Below are 13,697 nucleotides of genomic sequence, written 5' to 3'. Positions count from 1 at the left end.
TTTTTTAAGCCTATTTGAGAATTTTAGTGTATGATGACTACCAAGCAGAAAGTAGAGAACAGTGCTTGAATGTAAATGTCATGATAAATTTAGAATAATTTTTAACAAAATCCAAAAGTGTATGTACACTGACTTGGAATCCATTTTTAAGACATTTGGATTTGTGGTAGCTTGTTCTTTATTAAAGGTATGGTAGCTTTAACTCTGAGAATTTTACTTTATAATTTACTTTAATTACAAAAATGTTTTTTTATGCATTCTGTTCTTGCTGCAATACTGTACACTTGGTATCTAAATATTTAGTTAGAATTACTAAGTCCCTCTTTTTCTTTTTTAGGGAAGATTTTTTTTGTTTCATTTTCCAATGTTAAACCAGGTAACATTTGGAAGGGCATAATCAGAATTATGCAGCTTGTCTCTATCAGCGTTGGTAATGCTCAAAATTGGTTGCAGATGATGTCAGATCTTGGAGTTATAAAAGCTCTACAAATGAGTGTGTGTTGAATTTCAAAAACTGTCAACCCCCTTCTTTCTTGACCTAACTCCAACAGTTTAATAATAGATCCTGTTCACACTATATCTTTTTTTCCCTTTTTTTTTTTAAGTTTTAAGCTTGTGATATCAAGTCAGCATGAGCAAAACCAGCCCTGGATCTGGAATCAATCAATGCTACCTGGAAATAATCAAGCTAGAAATGTTTTAATGAAGTCATCTTAGCAGCGGATGAAATTTGGTGGTTTGCAGTGCTGACATGTCAGCAGTAATGGGACAGTACTTGAAAGCATGCACAATTTCATGTATCAGTCATAAAATAGATGGTTTGTGTGTGCGTGTAGCCTATATTAAAGAGATGTAAGACTCAGTGATAAATTATAAGATGTCCCAGCAGACAAATGTCTGTCTTTCTGATGTGTATAATGCCTAGTAGAAGGAGGTCTTACGCAGAGCTCTGAACATTGAATGCTATAAATACTGAATCCATAAAGAGCTAGGAATGATTTTTATAAATGGAAATCTCTAGGGCTGTAACCAAATATATCAGTATTACTCCAGATTCACTACAGACTAATCTGAGATCAGTCAAAAGGTATATTGAGCTATTGGGTCCCCAGAATTTACAGGCTAGTTTGAATAAATAACTAGCTTAATCAAGTTTCAACTGGTTATGTTTTTTCTTAGGTTTTTTTGCTGTAACCCATTAATATGACTTATCCAGAAACCTGAAATAAATACAAATGGATCTGGATTGCTGATTTTAGATATCCGTGCCTACATTTTGTTTAAATTGTAAAGAATTCTGTATACAGACTGAAAATTATATTGTACCAAACAAAGAGAAGACTAAGCTTACTAGACGGGCAGGTATAAAAGATGATAGGAGCTTCACTAGCAAGAAACAGGTTAAATTGTATTTACCTGAATCTAAGATGATCCCTCTTCCCCCACCCATAATTAGATTCTATTCATGGAAAATGTCATGGCCCTAATGAAAGCAAATATGAAGCCACTGCCATTTTCTTTCTTCCTGAGTCTGAAACATTTGGAAGTTATCTTTGCAACCTGAAGTGTCAGGAATGTCAGCTTCCTTAAGAGAGCTGAAATCCTATAGAAATTAAGTATTGGGCTGCTATGTTCATCAAGTTAGCTTTCCATTTACTGATGGAGTTTTTACAAATCTGTATACATATTATTTTTTTCGTACAATGATGATAGGTACCTGTGTAAACTAATAATAGTTATACAAAAGAATTTCATAGTTAAATAACTCATACATGTATGTCTTGTTTTGTTGTTTTGCTTTGTGGGTAAACCGTTTTATTCTGTGAACTTCATATATAGATTCATAGACGTTAGGGTCGGAAGGGACCTCAATAGATCATCGAGTCCGACCCCCTGCATAAGCAGGAAAGAGTGCTGGGTCTAGATGACCCCAGCTAGATACTCGTCTAACCTCCTCTTGAAGACCCCCAGGGTAGGGGAGAGCACCACCTCCCTTGGGAGCCTGTTCCAGACCTTGGCCGCTCGAACTGTGAAGAAGTTCTTCCTAATGTCCAGTCTAAATCTGCTCTCTGCTAGCTTGTGGCCATTGTTTCTTGTAACCCCCGGGGGCGCCTTGGTGAATAAATACCCACCAATTCCCTTCTGTGCCCCCGTGATGAACTTATAGGCAGCCACAAGGTCGCCTCTCAACCTTCTCTTGCGGAGGCTGAAAAGGTCCAGTTTCTCTAGTCTCTCCTCGTAGGGCTTGGTCTGCAAGCCCTTGACCATACGAGTTGCCCTTCTCTGGACCCTCTCCAGGTTATCCGCATCCTTTTTGAAGTGTGGCGCCCAGAATTGCACGCAGTACTCCAACTGCGGTCTGACCAGCGCCCTATAGAGGGGAAGTATCACCTCCCTGGACCTATTCGTCATGCATCTGCTGATGCACGTTAAAGTGCCATTGGCTTTTCTGATGGCTTCGTCACACTGCCGGCTCATGTTCATCTTGGAGTCCACTAGGACTCCAAGATCCCTTTCCACCTCTGTGCCACCCAGCAGGTCATTCCCTAGGCTGTAGGTGTGCTGGACATTTTTCCTCCCTAGGTGCAGCACTTTGCATTTCTTCTTGTTGAACTGCATCCTGTTGTTTTCTGCCCACTTGTCCAACCTATCCAGGTCTGCCTGCAGCTGTTCCCTGCCCTCCGGCGTGTCCACTTCTCCCCATAGCTTTGTGTCATCTGCAAACTTGGACAGAGTACATTTGACTCCCTCGTCCAAGTCACTGATGAAGACATTAAAGAGTATCGGTCCAAGGACCGAGCCCTGCGGGACCCCACTGCCCACACCCTTCCAGGTTGAGACCGACCCATCCACCACGACTCTTTGGGTGCGACCCTCTAGCCAATTTGCCACCCACCGGACTGTGTAGTCATCCACATCACAGCCTCTTAACTTGTTCACCAGTATGGTGTGGGATACTGTATCGAAGGCCTTCCTGAAGTCTAAGTATACGACATCCACCCCTCCTCCTGTGTCCAGGCGTTTTGTAACCTGGTCATAGAAAGAGACTAGATTGGTCAGGCACGATCTGCCCGCCACAAACCCGTGCTGGTTTCCCCTCAGCATAATTTGCCCTGCTGGGCTCTCACAAATGTGAGCCTTGATAGTTTTTTCAAAGACTTTACCAAGGATGGAGGTGAGACTGACTGGCCTATAGTTGCCCGGGTCCTCCTTCCTCCCCTTTTTGAAAATGGGGACCACGTTAGCCCTTTTCCAGTCCTCCGGGACTTGGCCCGTGCGCCACGAGCGTTCGAATATTCCCGCCAGTGGCTCTGCAATGATGTCGGCCAGTGCCTTCAGCACCCTCGGATGGAGCTCATCCGGGCCTGCCGACTTAAAGGCATCCAGTTCTTCCAAGTGACTCTGCACCACCTCAGGATCTACGTATGGAAGTCTGGCGCCTTGCTGCTGCCTCTCTACAACCCCAGTGAGAGACTTGTCGTGCCCCTCACTTAGGAACACCGAGGCAAAGAACTCGTTGAGGAGTTCAGCCTTGTCCCCCCTGTCTGTCACCAATTGTTTCTGCCCATTTAGCAGGGGTCCTATTCCTCCCTGGGCCTTCCTTTTACTCCCAATATATGTGTAGTTTGCAGTATGGGGTCCATGTTTTTCAACAGCTTTGGCTATTGTTCCACTTCACTGACTTGTCTAATTTGATCACCATATGTTTTATATAGCCAACAGCATTTTTGTTTCTCTTTACAGGTATTTAATTAGTCAAGGAGCACATGTAGGAGCTGTAAATAGTGAAGGAGATACTCCATTGGACATTGCAGAAGAAGAGGCAATGGAAGAGCTGCTTCAAAATGAAGTAAATAGACAAGGTAATGTGGAAGGCTTCTACTGTCTATTAGACAAATATATTTTTGTGAGTTTAAATGTGTGTAGAAGTCATTCTGATGGTTTGTAAAGAGGGTTATGGAAAACTTTGTACAGGCAGTCCTCACACTTACGGCAGGGTATGTTCCTGGAAAAGGCGCTGTAGGTCGAAATGATGTAAGTCGAATCTGTTTTTCCCATAGAAATAATGTTATAATAGGGGGTTATGTTCCTGACCAAGGGCCTGATGCCCCAACTTTCTATAGAAATGACCATAAACACCATATTTAAATCAACTATTTAATCAACTATAAATGATATATACTGTACAATGCAAAGCTTTCTAAAGTGTACTGTATATGAATCGATTAAATAGGGAAACACAGTAACTAATCACATAAAATTTTATTTAATCAGAAGGTGAAGGAATATCTTCATCAGGGTCACGGAATTCAGAAGGACTGCTTTATTTTTTTTCTGTAATCAACAAAAATCAAACAAAAAACAAAAACCCCAAGTAACAATGAAAAGCTGGCATTTTCCAAGGGCTTCCTCGAGTCTAGTGAAGGGTGTGTCATTTAAAGGTTGAGAACCACTGATCTAGACGGTGTCTCTATCTCTGGTCTTTCAGTCACAGTCTAGGGGCGTGGATTGTTTGGCACTCCCCCTTGGGATGTAAGGGCTCATAGTCCAGCTGTTATCGGCCCCTAAGCCAATGATTAGTAGTCTGTTCATGTTCTTCAAGAATTTTACTTGTGCAGACACTCTAGGCTGCTGCCACATGACAATTAAAGGAGCATGCTGACTTTGAAAGAATTTTCTTAAACACACATACTTAACTCATAGAAGAATGAGAGAGATGTGTATATACTTATTCTTCCACAGATTATGCAGGCCTCTACCTCTGGTCTTCTCCCCACTTTTCAAACCGTTTGGTGTTTTGGCCATTATCTGTCAGGGAGGCCTTTCTCCTCTCTTACTCCTTCTTCTCAGGCTTTTCATTGTGGCAGTCTCTCTCTAAGAAATCTGTCCCTTTTAAGACCAAGTTCAGAAACCTTATTTTCTTCTCTTCTTACCTTATGTTTTGTCATACTCCCAGGTCTCAAGTGGGTTTACTAGCAAGTGTATTTGAAAGCCAATGCCCCGCCACCCAAGAGGAATGGTGTAGCTTAACATGTTGTAGTATGCAGTGCAACACATAAATGAGACAGCATGCAAAATGGAGCTTGAAATGTACCCTGTTTATTTCAAACTGTTTTCTTCCCTTGGAATGTACGGTTATCCATAGTGAAAAGTACATGTCAGCTTAGGGAGGTTAGTCACCTTTTTAGCTTTAAACTTTCATTTAAATACTCTTAATACATCAAGATAAACTATCCAGGGTCCCAGGTTCTCTGAGTTAAATAATTGGAGCCTCTTGTCTAAACCACATACAGCCATTTTCTGTTCAAAAGGAAGGGGAAATGACTACATCAGGGCGGGCAGTTATTTCAGCTGGAGGGCTGCTTGATGAGTTTTGGTGAGCTGTCCAGGGCCACAAGGTAACCCCACCCCTTGACAGGTGCCCCGCCCCCTGGTCATCTTGGAACTGGATGTCCCGCCCCTTAACCCTTAACCTTTGCCACCAGAAGTCCTTCCCTTGGCTCCTGGAAGTATTCCTTTTGGGAGGTGGGCGGGGGGAGCTGCTATCTTAGAACCAGAAAAAAAATCAAATCATCCTAAAAGTCAAACACCTATTATAACATTCTAATTTTATTACAAAAAATATTTTTGTCATGATTTGTGTTTGTATACAGAGATGAGTGTATAATAGCTCAAAAATAAAGTCTGACTCTTATATATTGTGTGTGTGATGTGTGGCTGGGGGGTGTGTGTATGATGGAGTCTGGGGGGGTGCTGGGGCAGTTTGTGGGCGATATAGGATATGTTGCAGGGTGTGTGTGTATATGTGGCAGGTTGTGGGAGCAGTGTGTAGGGTATGTTAGGTGAGAGGGTATGGGGATCCCCTCATATACTCCCTCCCCCCATGGTGCATGGCTTCCACTGCCGGCAGCAGCAGGGCCTTGGGGTGCTCATGGCCTACACAGGCTCTGCCACCCAGCAGTATACTGCTCTGGTCAGAGCTGCATGTGGTGGCAAGGAGGCACAGCCAGGTGGAAGGGCTGGGCAGGATGCAATTAATTGGTGGGCACCTGTGGGTCAAAAGAAATTGTCTGGTGGGCCAGATGCAGCTTGCAGGCTGTATTTTGCCCACCCCTGGACTATATGTTAACCAGAATTCGCTTCCTGTGGCTAGCACATAAAGAGACACAAACTTTAGGTTATTGGGATTTTCTTGCATGGTATTCTCCAAAGTTGTTCTCTGAGGGATCCAAGTTCCTGTGCTAATTGACTGTAATACTGTATTTTCTTGCGATCCAAATTTGGGGTGTGTGTATTGAGCGAGGAGGCTATGCTGGAATGAAGGCATGGGGATGCTAGAATGGCTGCTGCCTCCATTTGTAGAGGAACAGTGGAGTTTTCTGCTTGGCTGAAAACTAAAGGTGTAACCATTTTGCGGTCACTGCCAAATTCAGACTGTACTGCAATCATGCACAATATTTTAATTTACAATATTTGTATCTTGAATTCAGAACTTTCCAGAGTACTCCTCTTCATAGGGCAGAAAAGTATGCAAATTTATTAACCCTCCTATGCACCCCTGCCATGTAGCCATTGTTTATGGACTCCCAAAGTGTAGTTTAAAATTTTTAAAAATGAAATACCAAGTTGCCATACAGAGCCCACTTTCAACTGTTTTAATGAAAACATATTAGCAGGTCCTCTGGCTGGTTGGAGAGGTTTTTTGTTTTTGTTTTTAGAATATGGATTTATGTGATGCCCTCGTAATTCTATGAGACTGGGTCTAGCTCCACAAAGCTAGAAGGAACTGCTAGACCTCTTTGCCTCCAAATAGCTTTGTCTGCATTCGATGAGGAACAGGGAAAGCTCTGACCAACTGCATTTAACTTCTGTTTCTGTAAGGCACCACTGTATTACTGGAATCCATAGAAGTACTTCATTTCTTTGTCTGGCACTACATGTGTTTTTGGGGTTCCTGAGGCAAGTTGGGGTTTGTAAATCAGTTCATCATTTGTATTTCATGGATCACTGAACTGGTCTTAACAGACTTCTAAGAGTTATGTAAGCCCTGATCAGTTTAATCAAGCCACAGAGTATATTGTGTTGGTTTAGGCTATAAACAAGTATGGCTATAAGCAGCTTTCAAAATCTGTCCTAATCAAAGCTATGAACAAGTATGGTTATAAAGTCAGTGTAAAGAATTGACTGGTATCATATGCGAAAGACTTATTCACTGGAGAAGTTGTAAAGATGAATGGAGAAACTGCTTAGTATAAAAATGGCACAAGAACCAAAACTGCTTAGATAAAGCAATTAGTGCAATCTAGAGTCTGGGGAATAGGCAGCAGATATCAGATTGCACATAACCTATCCTGCCTGAAATTTTTGGCTATAAAGAAAGGGACCAGGGAACTTTATCGAAAAAGCTGTCATTGTAGGGAAACAGTCACAGGAAGTACCAAATGACCTGGGATGAACTAAATTTACAACTCTGAAAAGGCTGGAATTCCAGTCCTGGGGGTTTTAGTGCAACCAGCAACTTTTGCTTTCCTTGAGATCCATGTGTGGGCAAGATTTGGTTAGTCTGTTCTCTTTAATAACATCAGCATGATGTAAGTTTAGTACTGTCAAAGAGTAAAATATCAACATGCTGCAAAAACATCTACTTTATTAGTTGGAGTCCATGGATTTTAGATCACGTTCTCTGAACTCCTCATAAAGAGCATCAGATAGCCTTGACCTTGAAAGGATGACATTCTATCTAAAAATATTGAGTAAATTAATTTCTGTGTCCAGTTTTGAAAGCTTTGAGAGAGGCCATTAGGTCTTAACTTGCCTCCTTATCTCATTTTTAAAACCCAAATGCTTGTTCTTCGATGTTCCAAGATAGATTGTGCTTGTTATTTAATGTAAAACAAGTTAAAGCATTACGCTACTAAATATTTCTTTGTTCTTCAAAATTTAGACCTGATAATATTTGAGTATTTTCCAGCTGACCGTATTTGAAAGTTTTCAAAGGTGGTGGATGGAAAAATAGAGAATAATCCTGAAATCCATTGGATATTACTACCCTGAGCTCTTTGGAAGGACAGTGGAAAAATAAGTCTCAAGGGGCAGCATAGATGATAATTTCTGGATTATACAGCATCTTGATAAGAGCAGTCAAGCTTGCTATGTCATGGTCCCCATCATAGATACTTCCTAGTTACTTGCACCAGTGAGAGAGAGCTAGGATGCCCCTTGAATAGGTACTGTTAATGCTGCACTCTCTTTTTCTCTAAATTTGCATTCCTGTTGGAGGAGAATCTCCCCAGTTTCATTAGCTTCTGTTGTTCCTTTCCCTTCTAACTATGTAAGGAGACATAATGCATGTATTATTGTTTTTAGTAGTTCTAGAGCAGTGGTGCTCAACCTTTTTGGCCCTTTGGGTCAAGATGAGTGGTGTAGGGCTGGATTGGGCCCTGTCTAACCCCCTTACCTGCCCTGTGTGCTGGGATTGGGTCCTAGGGACCTGGCACTGCCCCAAGCGCACTGGGCTAAAGTCTCAGGGACCCTGCACCATTCTTTCCTGCCTGCCGCAGCAGGATTGGGCCCTGGGACCCAGTGCTGCCCTCTTCCAGCCCTGCACACTGGGATTGGGCACCAAGTCTTGTGCACAGGGCCTGGGGCTACCATGGGGACTGAAAATGTGGCGGGGAGCTGTGGCATGGTATCATAGGCCGCTATTGTTCTAGCGTAAATTTCTTGTCATTGCTATAACTCTCTCGGGCTAACTTTATAAATAAATCAACCCATCTCTGGTCCATATGCAGTGGGACAAGGTTTTGTGCGATATTTAAGTCCAGCTCTGAGTGATGGATACTAGCAACAGAAGAGCACTGGTATAGTAAAAGACACAGCACACAGTAAATTTTAGCTTATTTATCAGACTGAATTTGTTTACTAATTTCTTGTACAATCACAAGAAACGTGACTCTAGCAGGCTCAGCTCTAGTTTTGCTTTTGGAAGTTTTTTCTACATAAAACGTGTGAGTTTAGTATCTTGTATCTGTCGTGACTGCCATCTCAGTCCTTTATCAGCTTCTTCAAAGTGTATATATTTATAAAATACTGTGAAGTTCCTAATCCTCCGGTCAGCAAAAGTCTGGGCATGACCCATACATTAGGTTTTACTAAATCACAATACTGAATGGCCTGATTTAAAAAACAAACAAACAAATATGTGCCTGAGTATTTTTATAAATATCGAGTCATGACTACATATTAAGCATCCAGATTGGTAATAAAGAGATTGCATAAGTAATCCTGATGTGTGCACACTTCTGATAGTTGGGTCTAACACCTTGTGTGTGTGAACTGCTCCTTTATCACAATTGGGATTAACTCTGAAGCATTACAACTTCAGCTACACTCTTGTATTCACTTTATCTGACACATTTAACCATTCTGGTGTTGTAACATGACTTTGACTGCTGTTTGATGACTCCTCTTGGGTCCCTATTCTTAACTTAGGTTCTGACCGTTCTCCCCCCCCCCCATCAGTCTGGTGTGTCTGGAAGGATGCCTGAGAGTTGAGCTGGTTGCAGAGAGCAGAAGTGCTAAGCACAGACTAAAGAGACTGCAGATCTTGTGGTTGATCTGGTTGCATCAGTGACATGCATGCAGGCTGGGAAGATGTCGTGTGACCTGTTCTACCATCAGCGTCACAGCAGAAAAATATCTTCTTAAATAACAGAGAGCATCCTTTGGGATTCTGGCTTTTGTTAGTCAGACAACAATAGAAGAGAATGGGGATCTTTCTTCTTCCTAGCTGGACCAGAGAGCACACCTGCTCCCTCTTGTGTTCAGATTATAGTCAGCATACTGCTTTAAACTCCAGCTACTTTGGGCTGACTCAGAGCAGGTGAGGCCAAAATTGGCCAGAAGAAATAATCGAGGAAGAGGGTTGGGCCAAGGAATAGTATGTGGTCCCATTTTTCTTTCAGTTCTCCCTCTGGCTTTCCATTCCACATACCCGGTGCCCTCCCTTGTATCCAGACTTCATGCGTATATCAATTCAAGGCCTTGATCCTGCCTTGGGCCTCTAATACAGACAACTAAATTGGCTTACCTTCCTTGTTTCCTACTTGTGCAAGCCTCCAACCTGTATTTTGTACGTGTCATGGAAAGGCTGACCTGCAACTCTTCAGCAACAACCTTTCCACAGCCTTGTCTTTTTGAGTCCAAATCTTGTAAGCATATAGAAAGTTTTGCTGAGCAGTTTGATCAAGCCATAGTGTACTTTTTGTACAAAATGAGATTCTATAGAAATACTAACGTTTATGAAGGTAAATTGTGGGATGGCTGTAATATTTCAGTTTTTTTATATGATATGATAGGCTCAGAACTGGAATAAGAATCTGAATTTTTGAGTGAGTTTCTTTTAAAGCACACTTTTTGGAGCTTTCAGACATAAAAATCCAAATATCTAACCAGTGCTATCTTTGCAGATGAGACTTGTCAGGTTGGTTTTAACTTTTTTGGCTATGCAATGCAAATCCTATTATTATAAGGATCGTTAGTCATAAATATGAAAAGAATGTAAACAATTCTTCTTTTCTTCAGGTTCTTTTTATGCACAGACTTGCATTCTCTGACTTTGCTTGTTAGTGGTATTAAGCTGTTTCTTTCCTGAATATTTCTTCTGTAGAAAATCTGTACACATAACAAAACCAAATCACCTGGTACGCTGTTGTAGTTATGATGTGAATATATTCAGGAGAATAATGAATATAAGGGCTTATGTTGAAATGAATGATCTGGCTGGTGAGTGCCCCTCTCCTCAGGATTCTGATTGTGGAGGCCTCAAAGTTCGGAGGATGATAATTGTGAGGACTGGGGCATGAGTGAAATTTCAGTTTTTTCTTCCTTTCGAAGTAATAACTGTTACTTCTGATACTGTTTGTTGTATGAGAGGCACGTACATGAGCCCAACTTAAATTTTCTTCTGTAAGATTTATTTTCACTTTTTTAACCTTGAAACCTAGTGCAGTTTGTAGTTTTATACACTTCAAAGAAAGGTAATTTCTTTTATTGCATGTATAATTTTTCATTCTGAGTGCACATGTGCCCCACATCTTAAAGATCAAAGGCTGCTTTAACAGTAACTGTGTACAGTCCACCTCTGCAATGACTTGTTCTCTGAGGACATAAAAGACAGTGTGCATTTACTATTCTTCAGTACCTTTGCACCTCCTTGGCTGGAGGCAGAGCACCTTTGCTGTTGAGTATGGTCATCTTCTCTGTTTTAAGAACTCTGAAGCTGTTGTTTCCAGATTAATTTTTCCTGTGGTACTCAAAGGTCTTCTCTACACTTGAAAGTAAAGGCACAATTGGATCTAATGTATGATCTGCATAATTGCACCTCCTGCCATGCCACACATTCATGTCAGAGGGGCAATTACAGGACTGCATGTTAGATTCGCTGGAGGGCAGGGAACAACTACAAGCAGACCTGGACAGGTTGGACATATGGGCAGAAAACAATAGAATGCAATTCAACAAGGAGAAATGCAAAGTGCTGCACCTAGGGAGGAAAAATGTCCAGCATACCTACTGCCTAGGAAATGACCTGCTTGGTGGAACGGAAGCGGAAAGGGATCTTGGAGTCCTAGTGGACTCCAAGATGAACATGAGTCGGCAGTGTGACGAAGCTATCAGAAAAGCTAATGGCACTTTATCGTGCATCAGCAGATGCATGACGAACAGATCCAAGGAGGTGATACTTCCCCTCTATCGGGTGCTGGTCAGACCGCAGTTGGAATACTGCGTTCAGTTTTGGGCGCCGCACTTCCTGGAGAGGGTCCAGAGAAGGGCCACTCGTATGGTTAAGGGCTTGCAGGCCAAACCCTATGAGGCGAGACTAGAGAACCTGGACCTTTTCAGCCTCCGCAAGAGAAGGTTGAGAGGCGACCTTGTGGCTGCCTATAAGTTCATCATGGGGGCACAGAAGGGAATTGGTGAGGTTTTATTCACCAAGGCACCCCCGGGGGTTACAAGAAATAATGGCCACAAGCTAGCAGAGAGCAGATTTAGACTGGACATTAGGAAGAACTTCTTCACAGTTAGAGTGGCCAAAGTCTGGAACGGGCTTCCAAGGGAGGTGGTGCTCTCCCCTACCCTGGGGGTCTTCAAGAGGAGGTTAGATAGGCATCTAGCTGGGGTCATCTAAACCCAGCACTCTTTCCTGCCTATGCAGGGGGTTGGACTCGATGATCTATTGAGGTCCCTCCCGACCCTAATATCTATGAATCCAATTGTCCTTTATTGCCAATGTAGAGGGAGCCCAATCCTGGGCTCCCCCTGCCCTGGAAAGAAGCAGCTCCCATGGCTGGAAGTCCCTTTTGCTGAGAGGCCTCCTGGCTGTGGGGACCCCATGCAGCTGGGATTGAGAGTCCCACAGCTGATTGGGCTCCTAGTCCCAGCTGCACCTTGCATACAGCCAGGACCAAAAGTCCCCACAACTGATGCAGTCAGGGCCAAGGCACAGTAGGGCACAGCTGGGGCGAAGAGCCCTGTCAGTTAAGGGGACTCTGTCCCAGCTGCACAACTAGGACTGAGAACCACATCTGGGTGGGGTGTTTCACACACCCCTGAGCCTTGGAGATCACAGCAGCCGTGATCCCTAGGGCTCAGAGGTTTTACGCCGGGCACAGTGTACCCTTACAGCTGGGAGCTCTGTCAGCTGACAGGGCTCCTGGCCACAGGGCAAACCCTGCTACACGTACAAATTAAAGCTCCGTAGCAACCAGCTATAAGGTTAGCACATATTTTCCAGGTCTAACTTTATAGCTGGTTGGAGCTTTTTATTGTGTTATAGCTACTTTGCATGTGTAGCTGGTCTCAAGATAATCATGCAATTTACTGGTTAATTGCCCAATACCTGTAATGTGTAGAGGGGACCCAAAATACCATTTTTAACTCCCTTTCTATTTTGTGGCACATCACTTAGCTGACTTCATACCTTCATTTTCTTCTTAATTTTGGTTTGTACCACACTGTCTCTCTTCCCAAGGTCTTTTGCTTTTTGAAGTGCGTAGACAAAAGCAGAAGTGCTATATGATCACAATGGTGGACTTGTTAGTGGTTAGAGCTCATTCCACTGAAGCAGGGTTGAGCAACTTTTTGCCAGCATGTGCTGGAGCTTGTGACCCAGCTGTTGCTATGGGGCTGCACGTCTCTGCTTCCCCTACCCTGCTCTGAGCAGCTAGCTTCTAAACACCTGATTCCTCTGCAGCAAGGACAAGCACAGATGCTGAGGAGCAGTATACTTTGCAGTGGGGGAAGAGGGCCAAGGCGGTGATGGGTGGTATGGCACAAGTCACAAGACAGATCCCCTGTGCTGGATCAGATCTCTTTGCGGCCTTGGTCTGGTCCTTAGGCCGTAGGTTGCTAAACCCTGCGCTAGAAGGCAGGCAACTTCATTATAAAAATAGTAATAAAAATATGTCAGTACTAGACATCTGTGTGTTTTTTCATGTGCCACGTTGGGTTAAAACTATTTTATGAATATTTTAAAACTGTTGGGGTTTATTTTTGTATTTTATCTCTGTCTATGACATGGTACCTTAAAGAGACTGGTAATTATGCCATAAAACCTTTAAAATACCTTCCTTGGACCTAAAACATATTATGACTTTGATGTATAGTATCTTGGGCTGTCATAGGGCCAGAATTAA

The 13,697-nt window shown here is 42.8% G+C and overlaps 1 protein-coding gene across 2 annotated transcripts in view; it reads left to right on the top strand.

Moving 5' to 3' along the window:
* PPP1R12A (protein phosphatase 1 regulatory subunit 12A) overlaps positions 1-13,697 on the top strand; it is a 195,607-nt gene that overhangs the window by 77,679 nt on the left and 104,231 nt on the right. For both annotated transcript variants that reach the window (XM_059726121.1, XM_006274960.4), the window contains exon 3: positions 3,745-3,863. In XM_059726121.1, coding sequence (XP_059582104.1) covers positions 3,745-3,863 — 119 coding nt within the window. The remainder of the gene's footprint in view (positions 1-3,744; positions 3,864-13,697) is intronic.

This window comes from Alligator mississippiensis, chromosome 4 (assembly GCF_030867095.1).
Source record: "Alligator mississippiensis isolate rAllMis1 chromosome 4, rAllMis1, whole genome shotgun sequence".
In the NCBI taxonomy this organism is placed as follows: Eukaryota; Metazoa; Chordata; order Crocodylia; family Alligatoridae; genus Alligator; species Alligator mississippiensis.
The sequence above is the reverse complement of the archived record's forward strand: the minus strand, read 5'-3'. Positions and strand labels throughout refer to the sequence as shown.